The 16,262-nt window shown below is 35.6% G+C and overlaps 1 protein-coding gene across 4 annotated transcripts; it reads right to left on the bottom strand.

Moving 5' to 3' along the window:
• Positions 1-732: 732 nt before the first annotated feature.
• LOC18429167 (uncharacterized) lies at positions 733-5,123 on the bottom strand. 4 transcript variants are annotated; one of them, XM_088861159.1, is made up of 3 exons: positions 4,835-5,123; positions 4,530-4,674; positions 733-4,441 (listed from the first exon to the last, which is right to left on the bottom strand). In XM_088861159.1, the coding sequence occupies exon 3, from the start codon at positions 4,423-4,425 to the stop codon at positions 1,018-1,020; it is 3,408 nt and encodes a 1,135-aa protein (XP_088717285.1). In that variant the 5' UTR covers positions 4,426-4,441; positions 4,530-4,674; positions 4,835-5,123; the 3' UTR covers positions 733-1,017. The 4 variants fall into 4 exon arrangements, with proteins under 4 accessions (XP_088717285.1, XP_020520125.1, XP_088717286.1 ...); XM_020664466.2 differs by having other exon boundaries at positions 4,530-4,548; positions 4,835-5,070; XM_088861160.1 differs by having other exon boundaries at positions 4,530-4,703; positions 4,835-5,070.
• Positions 5,124-16,262: the final 11,139 nt, after the last annotated feature.

Below are 16,262 nucleotides of genomic sequence, written 5' to 3' on the forward strand. Positions count from 1 at the left end.
CATTTTGGTCCTCTCATTATCCGTTCAGTTCTAGCCCTGTTGGTATGCAACACTTACGAGGGAGGCTTTAGCCTTCGGCTATGATTCATCTAATAGTGGCTTCAGTTGTGCATGGGGTTTGTGGTTCTCTCACCTCTGCTATTAGCCGGTATATCTTGAGTGCAAATCAAAGGTTTCTTTCTTGTATAGAAAGTGTACTTATCAATCCGCATCATTGCGATAGGCCAAAAGCAACGAATACACTTATAAGAAAAGTCCTGGGAGGAACCTTTGTGGGGTGATGCTAGTCAAGAGAGTTGGCACATCTTATAGGCAACACTGACTAATTACCAACCTAAATATCTATCCAACAAAAAAAGAAAAGTAATGGCCAACCAAAAAGATCAAATAAGTATTACTATTGGATGGAAGATAAATGAAGGTAAAAATGTGCAAATTTCAAGATAAACATCAATAAATTATACTATTAGCAGCTATAAAGATTAGATAGCCCAAGTATTACTCTCTCTATGAGCAGCAAATCGGGGGCCAATGTTGCAACTACCAAGAGGGTTCCTCTACAAGAAATTGCGACTAAATACAAAAAGGAAAAACATCATGCTTGTCTATGAATGAATTATAGTCGATTCATGTTCATAATACATTCTGCATATTCCTTTGTCAACAGAAGGCAGAGATTTTCAAAGACACATGCAGAAGGAGAAAACATAAGGGCAAAGCAATACTCATGTATTATGCCTTTCCTAACCGAAACATTACTTATTAGCCAAAATGCGAAGCAACAAAAGGGATGGGTCTTAGTCAGGATACCCAGCTCGAGAACACGCACAAAAAATAATGCCATACATGATTACGTCACTCAAAAAAGAAAAAAACTTCCATTCTCCAGATCAGTTTTGATTGAAACTTCAATCCCAATATGGACCAGTTACTGTAAGAAAAGTGATTTTCCTTTTCTTTTTTTTTGGTTTTTTTTTGGGCAAGGTTAAAATTCTTATACCAAATGAAGATAGCTGTTCAATACAATCTGCCACTGCACTCATGGGATCCACAATAGCAATCCTTCTTCTTTATATTACCATCAGAATCTCGAACCTGGTCCAAAGTATAGTTGTAATGATACGTCAATTCCTGTAAAGGAGGAATGTTCTCAGCCGCAAAAAGCATGATATGGGGCATAGTCTTGTCATGATGATCATAGAGCACATTTTGAGCATAGAGGTTTGGCGAACAACTGTGATTTATAAACCTTCCTACATTACCATACTCTGCTGCATCAATTGTGTAGCCTACATCCTCCACAACATCACACGCTGTGCTCAATTGCATGTCAGGTATTAGAGTAGAGAGTCCGTCCCAAAGCGCATGGTCACTATAGTTATGCCCAATATCAAACAAATACTCATCATTTCCAGTTCTTTGCTCTGCCTCTGTATCTCGAAGAAGCTCACCAGTATACTCACATATGAAGCTTCCCGATGGGATAGATATCATGGACCTCACACCCCACCCTCTATTCTCTGTCTTGAAAATCTCTAGAGGGAATTTGATTCCATGTTGGCTAACTCGATTATGGCAAGTTAGGGGGCACCTGCACTTTGGCCCACATTCATAAACTATGGGTTTTGCCTCTACAATGGCCCCATTGCGGTTGAAGGGGAGTTCACCACCATTCTTGACTGCACAAGCACAAGTCTCAGAATCAGAGCAACCATTAGTGCATTCACAACCCTCCCCAGGAATAAGCTTATACCAAGGTGGGTATATCATCTTGGTTATGTATTTGAATGGTGTGGGTAGTTCATCATCTATAGTGTTCACAGAACAAACCGATTTCGCCTCTTTCCCTTCAGAAATATCTTCGATACATACTCCCTCACGCCTCTTCAATTTCTTCGACTTGCCCACTTGTTTGGCTAGTTTCCAAGCAAGCATGGGTTGTCCAGGCAATCTTCTTAGCTGGAATTGGTAAGTGCTACAACCCTTGGAACCTGTAACCGTCCAGAATTTTTCAACTTGATATAGACCATCATAGGTATATGTGGCAATGACTTTACCTCTAGAGTTTTCTTGGGGATCAATGACCCTAGTTTCTTTGAACCCACGTATAACGCGAACTGGGATTTGCTCATCCATGCTGGTTTTGAGAGCAAGGTTCCCACGTTCGAGCTTCTGATTTTCAGCAGGTAGCTTCTTATCAAAAAATGAATGGTTTCCTCCATGACCAGAGTACACCAACACATCAGAGCTATCATCAACATCACCCGCATAGCCCCCTGAAGAGACAATACTTGTGGCAAGTGTGATGTTTCCTCGCTTGATGTAATCAATGCCAGCTTGAATTTGTCGATGAAGGCCAACGATGCAAAGCTCAATTCGATAATGAAACTCATCCCCGACTTCGACACCAGGGACCGGTCCCAGTATTTGTTTCCCTGAGTTTACCCACATGTTTTTGTCTTTGAGAAGCCTAGCAGCCTGCAAATCAAGTCGTTTCGCATTTTGACCTAGGTCTTGGTTCTTGCGCTTTGCCTCGTCATCTTGAAGAAGTTTTCTGTAGAGTGCTTGAAACAAGCGTAGTGTCTCTCGAACCTTGGAGCGAGTGGCAACCTCCTCTTGTTGATTGCTGCTGTTCCTCCTAATTCCAACACCAAATGGAATCAGGCTCATACTGAGCTCCCGTGGTTCATCCCCAAACTCATAATCAGGACCCACCAATAAGCTGTCTCCATCTTCATCTTCACCTTCAAACAATTGCATTGCTTCGCCAGCAATGCGAGTTGAGGAGTTCTCTTCCTCATCCATTGTAGCTTCTCCATCAGTCTCCCGAGTACTTGAATTTACCTTCATTGTCGCTTTGCTCTTTGTTTTCTGCTTTGAATTTTCAGCATCAGATGTCCTTTTCAAACCCTTATCCTTGCTCTTGGAAGATGACTTTGGTTTGAAATGTGAGCTGGGGTCTTCCTTCTTTGCACTGGGCTTATTGCCACTAAGACTCAGTGAGGACCTGCGTGTGCTTCCTTTACCTTGCATCCAGGGACAATTCGGTGCAGCCATTAATGCCTGTACAATCACCTTGTCACTGTAAAAGTCCATAGGATCTTCTTCTTTGTCCTGAACCTCGACTTGTCCATCACTTTTTTCAGCAGATTCCATTGTTATCTTGCTCTTAAAACCATCCCCCTTTTTGAGTTTCTCAGATTTTGTAGCCAAATGTTTCACCCGAACTCCATCCTTTTTATGAGATTTCTTAGTCATATATGGGGATTGCTCTATTGGCCGAGACATCTTAGCACCCTCTTTTATGCTCTTGCCTCGATCACCAACATCTTTGTTATCTCTTATTTTTGGTGTGCTCTCAATCTTCTCCAATTTGGTGGGCTTTGTTCTTATCGAGCAAGAAGACTTGTCTTCTTCTTCTAAAGGCTTCCCCTCCTTTGGTTTTTTCTTCTTGGGCAAGACATTGTCCTTCTTCTCCGACATACTCTCAATCCTCTCACATTGTACAGGTTTATCAGCCTGAACTGCCTTAGCATTAGAAAGCTTATTAAGTTCCTCCTCTTCCAAAGGTTTTCCCTCTGTGGACTTCCTATTTTTAGAAGCCATGAATCTCATCCTTTCCTCTATAGTGAGCTTAGGAACATTCCTACCACAACCATAAGGGAAATGCCTAGAAGCTGAGAGATTTCGTGAAGGAAACTTCTTCTTGGCACTATCCTCAACAGCTGAATCGGCTTCAGCTATTGAAACAGATGGTGGCAGCGGTGCCTGTTGATTAACAGGGGAGGAGACCCCCGAGGCCTCTGATCCCAATGCTTCATTCGGTCTATCATGACCAGAAGGAAATCGACTGGAAGCTGAGACATTTCGAGAAGGGGATTTCTTCTCTGAATGATCCTTAATGCTTATATCAGTCTTTATGGGCAATAGTTGTAGAGGTTCCTCTTGATCAGAGGAAGCAACCTTTGAAATCTCCAACCCCAACTCTTCATTTTGCACCGAATCTAATTGAAATTTTTGCTTATCATTTTGAACAGGTTTTGGCTCCAGTTCAAGAAAGTTATCCTTTTGAACAGAGTTCTCCGGTACACCTTCTACACCATTCTCAGTTGAACTCCCCAATGACTTTGGTTGTTCAGGTTCAACAGCAACATTCAAACGTTTAGAGTCATCAATTTTAACCAAAGCCATTTCTTCTGAACCATCCATTGACCTCTGAGAATCCATGACTTCTCCAGTCCTTAATGCCGTAATTCTTGGGGCAAATCTTCCACAACCTCTTGGAAACTTACGAACAGCTGATAAGGTCCTCTTCTTAAAAACAGGGGATTTATCAGAAAAAGCCCCACCGTCAACGCTCTCGAAACTGCGTTTACTTGAAAACCCATTTGATAAATTGCCATTTGATGTTGACGGAACATCCATCAACCTATCCTCGGGCCTAGAAGTAAGGGTGAATTTGAGGCTACTTCCAGCCATTAATTCACGAAAATATAGAAGAACCAAATATATATAGTATCAAAACTTACAGAAGAGATGGGCAATTTGCTGCATCCACAAAGAATCCATTTGCAATAATCAAAAACCCATTTCTATTTCCAACTAATCAACAGTTTCCGAGGGTGACAGGCCCAAATTAGACAGGAACAGCTATCGTTCAGAGACTGCCATGCCCTAATGCATACAGAAGAAGCTATTGTTTTCTGAGTATTCATGGAAAAATAAGGCAAAAACATAAGTTGGGTTCTCTTAAAAACACTGAAATAGATAAGAAATCCCAAAATATTTGAATATAACAGTAGAGAGACAGAATCGAAGGTCGGGTTCAGCATACCTGTGACAGCGGGCATCCACGCGCCTCTCTCTGTCTGTCAATGTGGAAGATTTATATAAGGGCATACACACGCCTCCCTCTCTCTCTCTCTAACTCTCCTTCCCTTTTCTGGTATAAAATATGATCGGACAACTTCCCAATCATCCCATTTAAAATGACCGTCTTTTGAATTTGCCTCTGGTTTACGCTTTACATAGAGTTGTTGAAACAAGACGTAAAATTTAAAGGGTGCCGTTTCTCTAAGGTTGCAACCTCAAACAATCCAAGGCGCACCTTAAAATTTTATCATATAATTTTGTTATAAATTTTTTTTAGTATTATCCAATGGTTTAAAAAACGGATCGGTGATTCGGATCAGGTTTCCAAAAAATCGATCTTGTTCGACGAATCGGCGATCCGGATCGGGAATCGGGTGAATCGGTCAAAATAAATCTTAAAAAAAATTCGAAAAAATTATTAAAATTCATTATAAATATTGTTTTTTAGGAATTCAATAAAAAATGAGGGTACTCCATTAAGAATTTTCATGTTTTTGAATGAATATACGAATATTGATATGTTCTTTCCCTATATGAACCGCCATTCAGCATTTAATTTACAGTATTTCGTGCTCATCCCTACACTGTTGATGTTGGGACTCGATATGTGAATAATATGGCTGGGATAGGGTTGCCTTAGAATCATCATCTCTCTCATTTTCTCTTTGAATAATATGGATTAAAAAAAAAAAAAACAAATTTTCAAAAAAATCGATCATGGATTAAAAAAAAATCACAAATTTTCAAAAAATTCTATCATGGATTACAAAAAAAAATTCGATCATGGATTAAAAAAAAAAAATCACAAATTTTCAAAAAATTCAATCATGGATTACATAAAATTCGATCATGGATTACATAAAATTCGATCATGGATTACATAAAATTCGATCATGGATTACATAAAATTCGATCATGGATTACAAAAAAAACAAACAAAAAAAAACAAAAAATTCAATCGTGGATTACAAAAAAAGAAAAAAACAGTTCGATCATGGATTACAAAAAATTCAATCATGGATTACAAAAAACTCTATCATGGGTTACAAAAAAAGCAAAAAACAAAAAATTCAATCATGGATTACAAAAAAAAAAACGAACATTTCGATCATGGATTACAAAAAAAAAACAAACATTTCGATCATGTATTACAAAACATTCGATCATGGATTACAAAAAATTCTATCATGGGTTACAAAAAAAAAAAAAAAACAAAAAAATCGATCATGGATTACAAGAAAAGAAAACAAACATTTCGATCATGGATTACAAAAAATTCTATTATGGGTTACAAAAAACCAAAAAATTCGATCATGGATTACAAAAAAACAAAAACAATTCGATCATGGATTACAAAAAAATCGATCAAGTATTACAAAAAAATCTATCATGGATTACAAAAAAAAAAAAAAAAAAAAAAATTCCGTACGGGACTCGCCGATTCACTGTTCGGACTCGCCGATTCCGTACAGTGAATCGGAGATTCACTGTACAGAATCGTCCGGTTCTCTCTAGAACCGGACGATTTCCGATTTTTTAGGCTATCCGGTCCCCTTTTCACGATTTCCGAGTCGAACAGGGCGAGTCCGGTTCGACTCGGCGTTTTTTAAAACACTGGTATTATCTGAAATTCTATTTTCATACTTAATTAGAGAAATTTAAATTTTAAAAATGGTTAAAATCAAGTAGATATATAAATATATGAAAAGCTTGAAAATGAACAGTCTAGATAATGTGTTGCAAGATGCACTATTTTCAGGACTCAAAAACTCTATTTTTTTTTCATATTCATACATCTCAATGTCGAGATGATCGATTCGACGTTTTGTCAACATTAAAACAACATTTCCGATAGATTTTTTGAGGTGCATATGTGATTCTACATTTTAAGGTTGCAACCTTATATAAACTTTTCCCAAATTTAAAGCTTCAAATATCGTGAAAATTGATGAGGTTTACAACCCTTCAAAATTGACGAGGTTTAGAGGGTTACCACCCCTAAAATGGATGGTTTGTAAGATATTCTTTTATAGTATGTAAGTTTTTTTTTTTGGGTGTGGTCTGTATAGAGCCGCGCCTCTAAACAATCAAAGTAGACTTTCAAATAGTAGCGAGAAATGTAGTTTCAATACTGAAAATCTTTATGATAGCTTTAAAATATACTTTTATATCTACTTATAAAATTAAAGCTTAAAAAATAGTATAGATCAAATAGATCTATGAAAACTTGAAAATCTTGAAAATTGACGGTCCAAAAATGCATTACAAGATACACTATTTTTAAAACTTAAAATCCATTTTTTTTTCTCATGTCTATGCATCTTGATGCCGAGATAATCAATTTGAGGCTATTTGGGCATCAAGTGAACCTCGTCTAGTGAAATTTATGAGGTACGCTCTTATTTGATTGTTGAGAGCCTCGGCTCTATATAAACTTTTTCCTATTTTTTTAGAACCCAAAATCTTTTTTGAGATGGTCAGTTGGAGGATTTTCCCGCATTAAAACAACCTTTTTGAGTAATTTTTTATGTGCACCTCCCTTTTATATATTATAAAGTTTATTCTCTATATAAATATTTTCCTTAAAATTTGAGTAAGGTGTATATAATGCATCAACCTTCAAATGTCAACTTCAAAGAAATCAAATTAAGACCTGCCTCTAAACCTTGAGTAAATATGCAGGTTTGGTGCCAGAAACCCCAATAATAGCCTACCTATAGGTACTTTAAAACCTTGAAAATGAATAGTTCAGATAATAGATTACAAGATCCACTAATTTTTTTACTTGAAAACATTTTTTTTATATCCAAAATCTTAGCGTTAGGATGATCAATTGAAAATAAATAATCCATGTAATAGATTACAAGATCCACTAATTTTTTGACTTGAAAACTTTTTTTGTATATCCAAAGTCTTAATGTTAGGATTGATCAATTTGAGGGTTTTCTAGTATCAAATCAAATTTTTTTGTGAATTTTTTTTATGTTTGTACTGCTTTTAAGAGAGGCTGACGCTTCTTTTTTCAATATTTTTTTTTTGGAATGGTTACAAGGTTGATACCTTGTATGTACTTTTTTATTTAAACTTTCATCTAACTAATGTACGTTTTTTAAAATAAACAAATCATCCCTTTTCAGGAAAATTATGGTAATTCAGCCTCACTTGAGCAGCATTATCAAATGAGCAATGAGAATTTGATTACCACGATATCATAGTAACATCAAAAAAAGTGAGTTAGCAAACAAGAAACCTTTTTTCTCTTTAGGAAAAATCCAAAAAAATATATTTCACTCCAATTAATTAAGTTTAAAGCTCAAAAAATTGATACACATCAAATGAATATGTAAAATTGTAAACACTCAAAAACCTTTAAAATAGTTGGTCCAAATAATATATAGAGAAAATTACATAAAAATCCGTTATACTTTCCATTATTACTGATATACCAAATAGTTTATATTATTACAGTTGTGTCCAAATTTTGTCTTTTGTAAAGCTATTTTTAAAAAATACAATTTTACCCTTTTTCGGATGTTGAACATCCAAATTTGTGGTTTTTTCGGTTATTCAACATCCGAAAATGGGCGCAAGTTAAAACATTCAATTTGGTATTTTCAGATGTTCAACATCCGAATTTATAGTATTTTCGGATGTTGAACATCCGAAAATAGCCAGAGAGATAAAAATTTCATATATTTTACTTTCAGTTGTTGAACAACCGAAAATATGTTGAATTTGGTTGTTCAACAATTGAAATTGTTTGTGCTAAACTTTCCCGCTCATGGCGAAAAGTTTATTCATTTATTTTTATAAAGTTGGGGAAAACGGACAAATACAGAATCTTTCGCGCATCATACCCCTTATACTGTCCCCTAATAAGTATATTTCGCGCATCATACCCCTTGTACTGTCCCCTAATATAGTAACCCACAAAGTTGAAGAGATTGACTCCCTATTTTGAGGTGATTGGTACCTTTCATACTCTTGCCTTATACCTTTGATTAATTTATTTTTATTTTCAGATATTTTATAGGATATTGTATTTTGTCATTAATATTTGTTGTGTATTGTTGATTAATAAATAAAATTTGTTTAATATTGATGAAGTTGTTTATTTTATATAATTATTTGTTGTTTGTATTATGTTGATATATTGTATTCCTTGATTTGGCTAAATATTGTTCAACTTTATTGTTTGTATTAAAATTTGTTGTTTATTTTGTGTTTATTTGAGTATTTGTTGTTTTCTTTTATTTATTGTTTACTAGTCACATTTTTAGTAGTACACTATTTCAATCTATTATGTAATACTCATAGTTTATGAACCCTAAAGTAGTTAGAAATATCCAAATTTTTAGTATTTCTTATTGTATTGATTTTTTGTAACACAAGTTTTGTTATTCATTTAATACAGTAGCATTGACGATGGCTACCGAGGGAGTGCAACTGGTATTCCAATATGGGGGGTCATTTGAGACGAATGCAGATGACGAACGTGTTATTTATAAAAGTGAAAAATTGAAGGTCATCAAGTATAATGGAAATAGTTCCTTGGAAGAACTAAAAAGTCATTTTGGTAATTTAACTAAGTGTGATCCAAATAAATTAGCTATTATGTACCACAACACAGGTCTATCTAGTGGGCTTGAGTTGATTGATGTAAGTGATAGATATATCTTTTATTTAAGAGGGGAATATTTGATAATTGTAGTATATATTGTCGCTACAATGGAGCCACAACATGAATCTGTTACTAATGGCCCATCTTCAAGGAATAGGTATATCTGCAATTTATTTTTTAATCTGTATATTGCTTTATTTTAATCTTATATGTGCGAAAATTGTTGCTTTATCTTACACTCTATCTTTTGTCAACAATTAGCCTAACGCATTACCTGATTAAGATTAAAACATTCAAGTGGCCCCCAACCCTGAGCTTATACCAGAATGTGATATGGTGGATATTGAACTACTAGAGAGTCCGTGTAGAAAAGTTGGTAACGAGGTTCAATTGAATATTGGGCAATTTTTGAAAATGTTAATGAATGTCGATATCATCTAGTTGATTTTGCAATCCACAATAATTTTGTTCTAAAGTTTGAAAAAAGTGATTTAGGACGGGTGTGGGCAAGTTTCAAGGCAGAGGGATGTACATGGTAAGTGCGGTGCTTACGAGTTGACAGTACTGCATACTTTAAAGTGAAGTCTGTGGTTAAGGAGCACCCATGTAGTGGTCCAATGGGAAGGGTCCATCAACCACTAGCTCGTAGCTATTGGATGGTAAAAAAAATTAAAGGCCACATTATTGACCAAACAAAAATTAAAGCAAAAGATATCATAAAGGATGTCCAACGTGATCACGAGTTAGACTTTCTACATGCAAGCTTGGCGGGGAAAATAGGTTGCTAGAGAGATGATATATGAATCACATGAACAACAATACCATGACATCCCCCTATATATGGAGAAGATTCGAAGAACCAACTCGAGAACCGAAGTTCGCATCCACACAGATGTAGGATGAGACATTCTTAAAAGGAAAGTGTCAATGCATATTATTGTGCACCATCGCGCTAGATGCAAATAATGGGCTATTCCCATTATCATTTGTAGTGGTTGAAAAAGAGAACGACTACAGTTGATATGTTCTTAAATATATTGAGTGAGCTATTAAATGAGTATTCTAACCTGCATGCCTTACCAATTATATCGGATCGACAAAAAAGTCTGCCAGAAGCAATAGAGAAATGCTTTTCCACATGTTTTCTATCATTCTGCGTGCGACATATGAAAGAGAACTTCAAGGACTTTATGAAGAAGTCAACAAATAGTGAAGTATTGATGATGTTGTTTTGGAAGGCCGCCAGTAAAGCAATTATTGGTGGGTTTGAAAAAGTAATGTTTGATATACAGTGTACCGACCCAGAAGCATATGAATAGATTAAGAATATTCCCTCCAAATTTTGGGCAGATGCCTATTTTCCAAGGTCTAGATACAGTCATCTTACCTATAACATGGTCGAATTTTTCAATGCTTGGATTTTATCTGCTCAAGAGAAGCCGATCATTACAATGTGTGAATAAATAAGGGTACAATTGATGACCAGGTTTGAAGAGAAGAGGGTGTTAAGTAATACTTGGAGTGACATGCTAGTACCGAAAGCCCAAGAATTACTCGACTTGTGAAAGATAAATGCTCAATTTTTACACAGTTATATCCGCCATGGGCACGCAGTTTGAGGTCCACTATCTTGAAAAGAAGTACGTTGTCGATTTAACGCATTGGACGTGCAATTGTAGAAAATGACAACTCAGTGGCATTCTGTGTGCTCATGCTATTGCGGCTATTAACCACATGCATTTGGATCCCACTGTGTACTGCCTTAATTATTTCATAATGGAATACTTTAAAAGGGACTTTCAAACTCCCTTTGGACCTGTCCCAGATGATATTGAGTTGACATGCATATTCAATCGAACAGTGTTGCCACCAAGGACTACACGCCTTCCCAGAACTCCAAAGAAACAACGAAGAATATTCGAGATCGAACAGCCGATCGCCAGGCCTTTGAAGTGCAAACAATGCAGCGTAATGGGTCATAATAGGAGGACATGCAGAGAACCGATAGAGTGAATTACTTGTTGTCAATAATGTGTTTTTGTATCGAATTATGAAATTCATGAATTAATGAATGAAGTGAATTCGATGTTCTCAATATTGTGTTGTTGTACTTGGTGTTAGTACGATTGGAATTCTGTGTTATCGTAAATCTTCCAATGGAGAATTTGGAACCCCTTCTAAAACTATTATGAGTTTGGCATTTTGAAAGCTATTTTAGATTACAAATAAGCTATGTTAATTAGTAAATGATTCATTCAAAAATCAAAAAGTTGCATATAGATGAGAAATGTAGAGCATTCGTAGCCATACGACTACTGCGCTAAACAATAAGTTAGTGTTCTCAAAAAACAAATAAACTTAGACTCTCTAGAACTTGATTCTATTAAGTAATTTACATCAAAAGATGAATAGACTTTGTTCAATTTTTGGCTTCACATTTACAATTGTACATCAGCCCTCTAGTTGATATTTTCGGATGTTATTTTAAGTTATTTTTAAGTAATCTTTTAGCTTCACATTTTTGGCTTGAAAATGTCGTTTTCGGATGTCCCATATCTGAAAACTTGATATTTTCGGATGTTGGACATCTGAAAATACCATTGCAAAAATCCAAGAACTTCCTGGATTTTCACAGTAGTATTTTTGGATGTCCAACATTCGAAAATATCAAGTTTTTGGATGTGCGACATTCGAAATAATTTCGGATCTCTCACATCCGAAAACTTGATATTTTAGGATGTTGGACATCCGAAAACTTGATATTTTCGGATGTTGGACATCCAAAAATACCACTGCAAAAATCTAGGAACAGGAACTTCCTGGATTTTTGCTGTGGTGTTTTCGAATGTCCAACATCCGAAAATATCAAGTTTTCGAATGTGGGACATTCGACATCAGAAAAATTGACATTTTAGGATGTTGCACATCCGAAAATGTCACTGCGAAAATCCAGGAACTTCTTGGATTTTCTTAGTGGTATTTTCGGATGTGGGGCATATGTAGGACATCCGAAAATTATTTCGGATGTCCAACATCCGAAGTATTGATATTTTCGGATGTTGAACATCCGAAAAAAACACTACCAAAATCTAGGAAGTTCCTGGATTTCGCAGTGACATTTTCGATGTGCAACATCCGAAAATGTCAATTTTTCGGATGTTAGACATCCGAAATAACTTTCGGATACTTAACATTTTTGGATGTTGGACATCCGAAAATGTATATTATTAGAAGGAATAGAGCCCTTGGCTCTAAAAAAAATCAAATTAGACCCTATCTTAAAAATAACACTAGAAGAGGTTCTTTTGATGTCCACGTATCCTCAAATTGATCATCTAGACATCAAGATACATGGACATGAGAAAAAAATGGATTTCATGTTTTTGAAATAGTGCATCTTATAACATTTTTTTGGACTGTCAATTTTCAAGTTTTCATAGATCTGGTCTATCTACACTATTTTTTAAGCCTTAAATTTTATAAGTAAAGATGAAAAGTTATTTTAAGGCTATCACAAAGATTTCCAATATTGAAATCATCTTTCTTGACACTATTTGAAGACGCGCTTTACTTTGATTGTTTAGAGCCTCGGCTCTATATACGAACCGCACCCATATCAGAAACCATGATTTGTTTTGCTAAGAGAAGTATTCATATGGGATTCTTTTAAAAGACTTAAACGAAAGTAGAAAGTCTTTCGCCAATCTTGAGACAAAGGCGAACCGTGCCAAGAAAGATTTAAACGAAAGTAGAAAGACTTAACCAAATTCTACTTAACAATATTCATTCAACAAATTGGGTGGGTCAAAATAACCAATAGATTACAACGGTCATAATGACCAAGTGTTCCAATACATTACAAGGGTCAAAACTCTATTACACTGGTCGTATTCTCTTAGGCTGATACTGTTTCTTTCGTGTGTTATATCGTCTGCGTTTCTCAACTGCGAGCTAGGTTTTCTACTGCCCGACTACTTTCACCGACTACAACATGTTCGGCCTCATCAGGTACACCTTCGTTGTAAATTTTCCATCCTGGCTTCTATGTCATCCATATCCAGAAGCACAAACTTAAACAACGTTTCAAACGTATTGTTAACACGATTATAAACTTCAGGATACCACTTATGTCTAAGTGTAAGTGCCTCTGCTAACATAGTTATAGATGCCTGAAATGCACTAACCTGCAAAAACAATATAAGTAATTAATATATTTAAACAATTTCATGGAACTAATAGCTAAGTACAAGACTATAAGAATTTGTAGGTCAACTGGTCATCATAATCTCAAGGTCTCATTATATACTGTGGTTCATGAGAAGGAACCACATCTTCTTCTTCCTGGTTATGACGTTGCAATATATCTTTGGGTGTGTTAGCGACATTATGTATTATAGGATGAGATATTATGTTGTACCAGGCCTTGTACTCCTTTGAGAGCAACCCATTGTCAGTATCTTCTTCAATATCAGGCATCATGCAGTCATGGCGAGTCAACCCATGTTGAATTTGTCTGCATTAACAGTTCGCCAATCTCGCTGTCCACCTTGTGTGCTAGACCTCTTTCCAACAACCAAATGATTTATATGAATGCCCTGTGTAGATTCAAATTGTTGGCGTACACGATCTAGCATATACGGCTCGACAATATCGTCAAATATGAGTGTCGTTATGCACATTGCAGATTGATATGCCTCCTGCCTGCCATCTGAAATGACCTCAACAGGCTTGAAATATGGACTCTATATTACCTGTTATCTGATATGCAATCAATTAATAAAAGTAAGAGAAAAATACTTAAATACATTTGAAAGTAATCAATATCAAATTACACAGTAACCTCATTAGGTTAGAGGTTATCAAATTATTGTCTAATGGAAGGCATTAGGTTATGTGGAGTGCCATGATAATTCTTCGGTAGCTCCCATCTTTTGGCCCTAAGCATATTTGGAGAGATATTATGCAGTATGGGCCTCATATGCATAATATGCTCATATGACCAACACTGCAATAAATTAAGATATGATATGTATTTAATATTATAGGAAAGCAATCTAAACTATTATGCTTATGTCATATACCAAAAAAAAAAGTTACTTTCATGAGAGTGGTTGAACCACTAAAATGTCTTCGCTTGAAAGTATAAGCTTTCCAAGTGAGCAATAGATGAATGTAAGGGTTGCAGCACCCCAAGCATATATGCTGACTCTCTCAATATCTTCAAAAAATTGCAAGTACCTTGTTGGAACTGTTGAAACTGATGCATCAGCGAATATGGTGACGCTGATGAGGAAGAATAGATATGCTCGAGTATATTTATAAATTTTAACAGCGGTTGCATCAGGTGGCAATTCCCTAAAATTCGCCTTCAACCATGTATGCCTCAGGACTGTTAGGTTGCCATCAGGGACTATACCCAAATTGTCTTCTATATACTGTCGCAGGTCACTGATAGGACTATATGTAACTAGCTCACCATCCACAACTAGTCCTAATATCTCATATACATAAAAAAACATTGGTGTCATCTCATCAATATGAATGTTGTAATAGAATGTATTGGTCTCAGAACGCCATCGCTCTACATTGGCTGAGACCAAAAGATGATCAATTCGGCATGGCCGGATAATAGATAGCGTACCCAACCCAGACGCATTTACTAATTGAACTTGCTCTTCTGTTAGTTGTCATTCGTTTAATTGATAAGTCTTCTCATAAATTCTAATTTCTTGTTTCCCTTAAAATACAATAAAAAGACAACGTATTAGTCCCAATACATGTATATGTACTTCTCATAGGATGTTTGAACCTGGCTACAATTTATTAAAAAACAACAAACTAATAGAATAGGCAGATGAATATATGCATATACATGTCCTTCCTATATGAAATATGATGCATGTTTTGGATGAAGTTGCAGCAAACTAGGGTCCTAAGGCTCCTGAATATCCTCCATCGGGATGTACACAATTCATATTCACTGAAATCCCATATGGTCACTATTGTTAATCATAAGGTTACATGTGCAAAACTTAACTAGATAACAAACAAACAATAATGACATGCTATTATTAAACAAAAAAATTGATTGTTTCTTGAAATTGAATTACAGTTTCTAGTTGGTTCAGGTCAACTTGGGAAAGTCTCTAGTTGGCCCAGTGGTTTTCTAATTATTGGTAATTAAATATTTGCTCTGTCCAAAATTCATTATATCCAACCACCCAAAAACAAAGAAGACTAGAGAAGGGTAGATAAATCCATTGATGAAAGAAGAATAGTGCTAAAATGAAATTACTATGCTAGTCCAACTCATGATCATATACTTGAAAATCGAAATTAATCAGTGAACATGGTGGCCAAAAAAATAATTGATTCTTTGTGTCAAACTGGTAACTAAGAAGGATTCAAAGAGTTCTTTAAAAATTTTATGAACAATTATGTAGAAAACACCTATAATGGGAATCCAACCCAGCTCATCACCTAAGTATGCCATAATGGCACCACATTAGAAGGAACATTGTCATTGTCAAATCAACACAAAAAATTATACACAACGAAAAAAAAAAAAAAACATTTTCCAAGTTTTCAATTTATAAAACTTACCCACTTGATCAATTTTTTTTACTCAAAATGAATTTTGTTAGCTGCTTGAAACCATCTCAATTAGCTGAATAATACATCCCAATCCAGTTTACCATCTTTAATCACTCAAATCCACAAAATAAAGAGAGAAGCACAGATATCCTTAGTTTAATCCAATTCAAGCTCT

This window comes from Amborella trichopoda, chromosome 3 (assembly GCF_054954075.1).
Source record: "Amborella trichopoda isolate Santa Cruz 75 chromosome 3, AtrichopodaSantaCruz75HAP2 v2.0, whole genome shotgun sequence".
Lineage (NCBI taxonomy): Eukaryota > Viridiplantae > Streptophyta > Magnoliopsida > Amborellales > Amborellaceae > Amborella > Amborella trichopoda.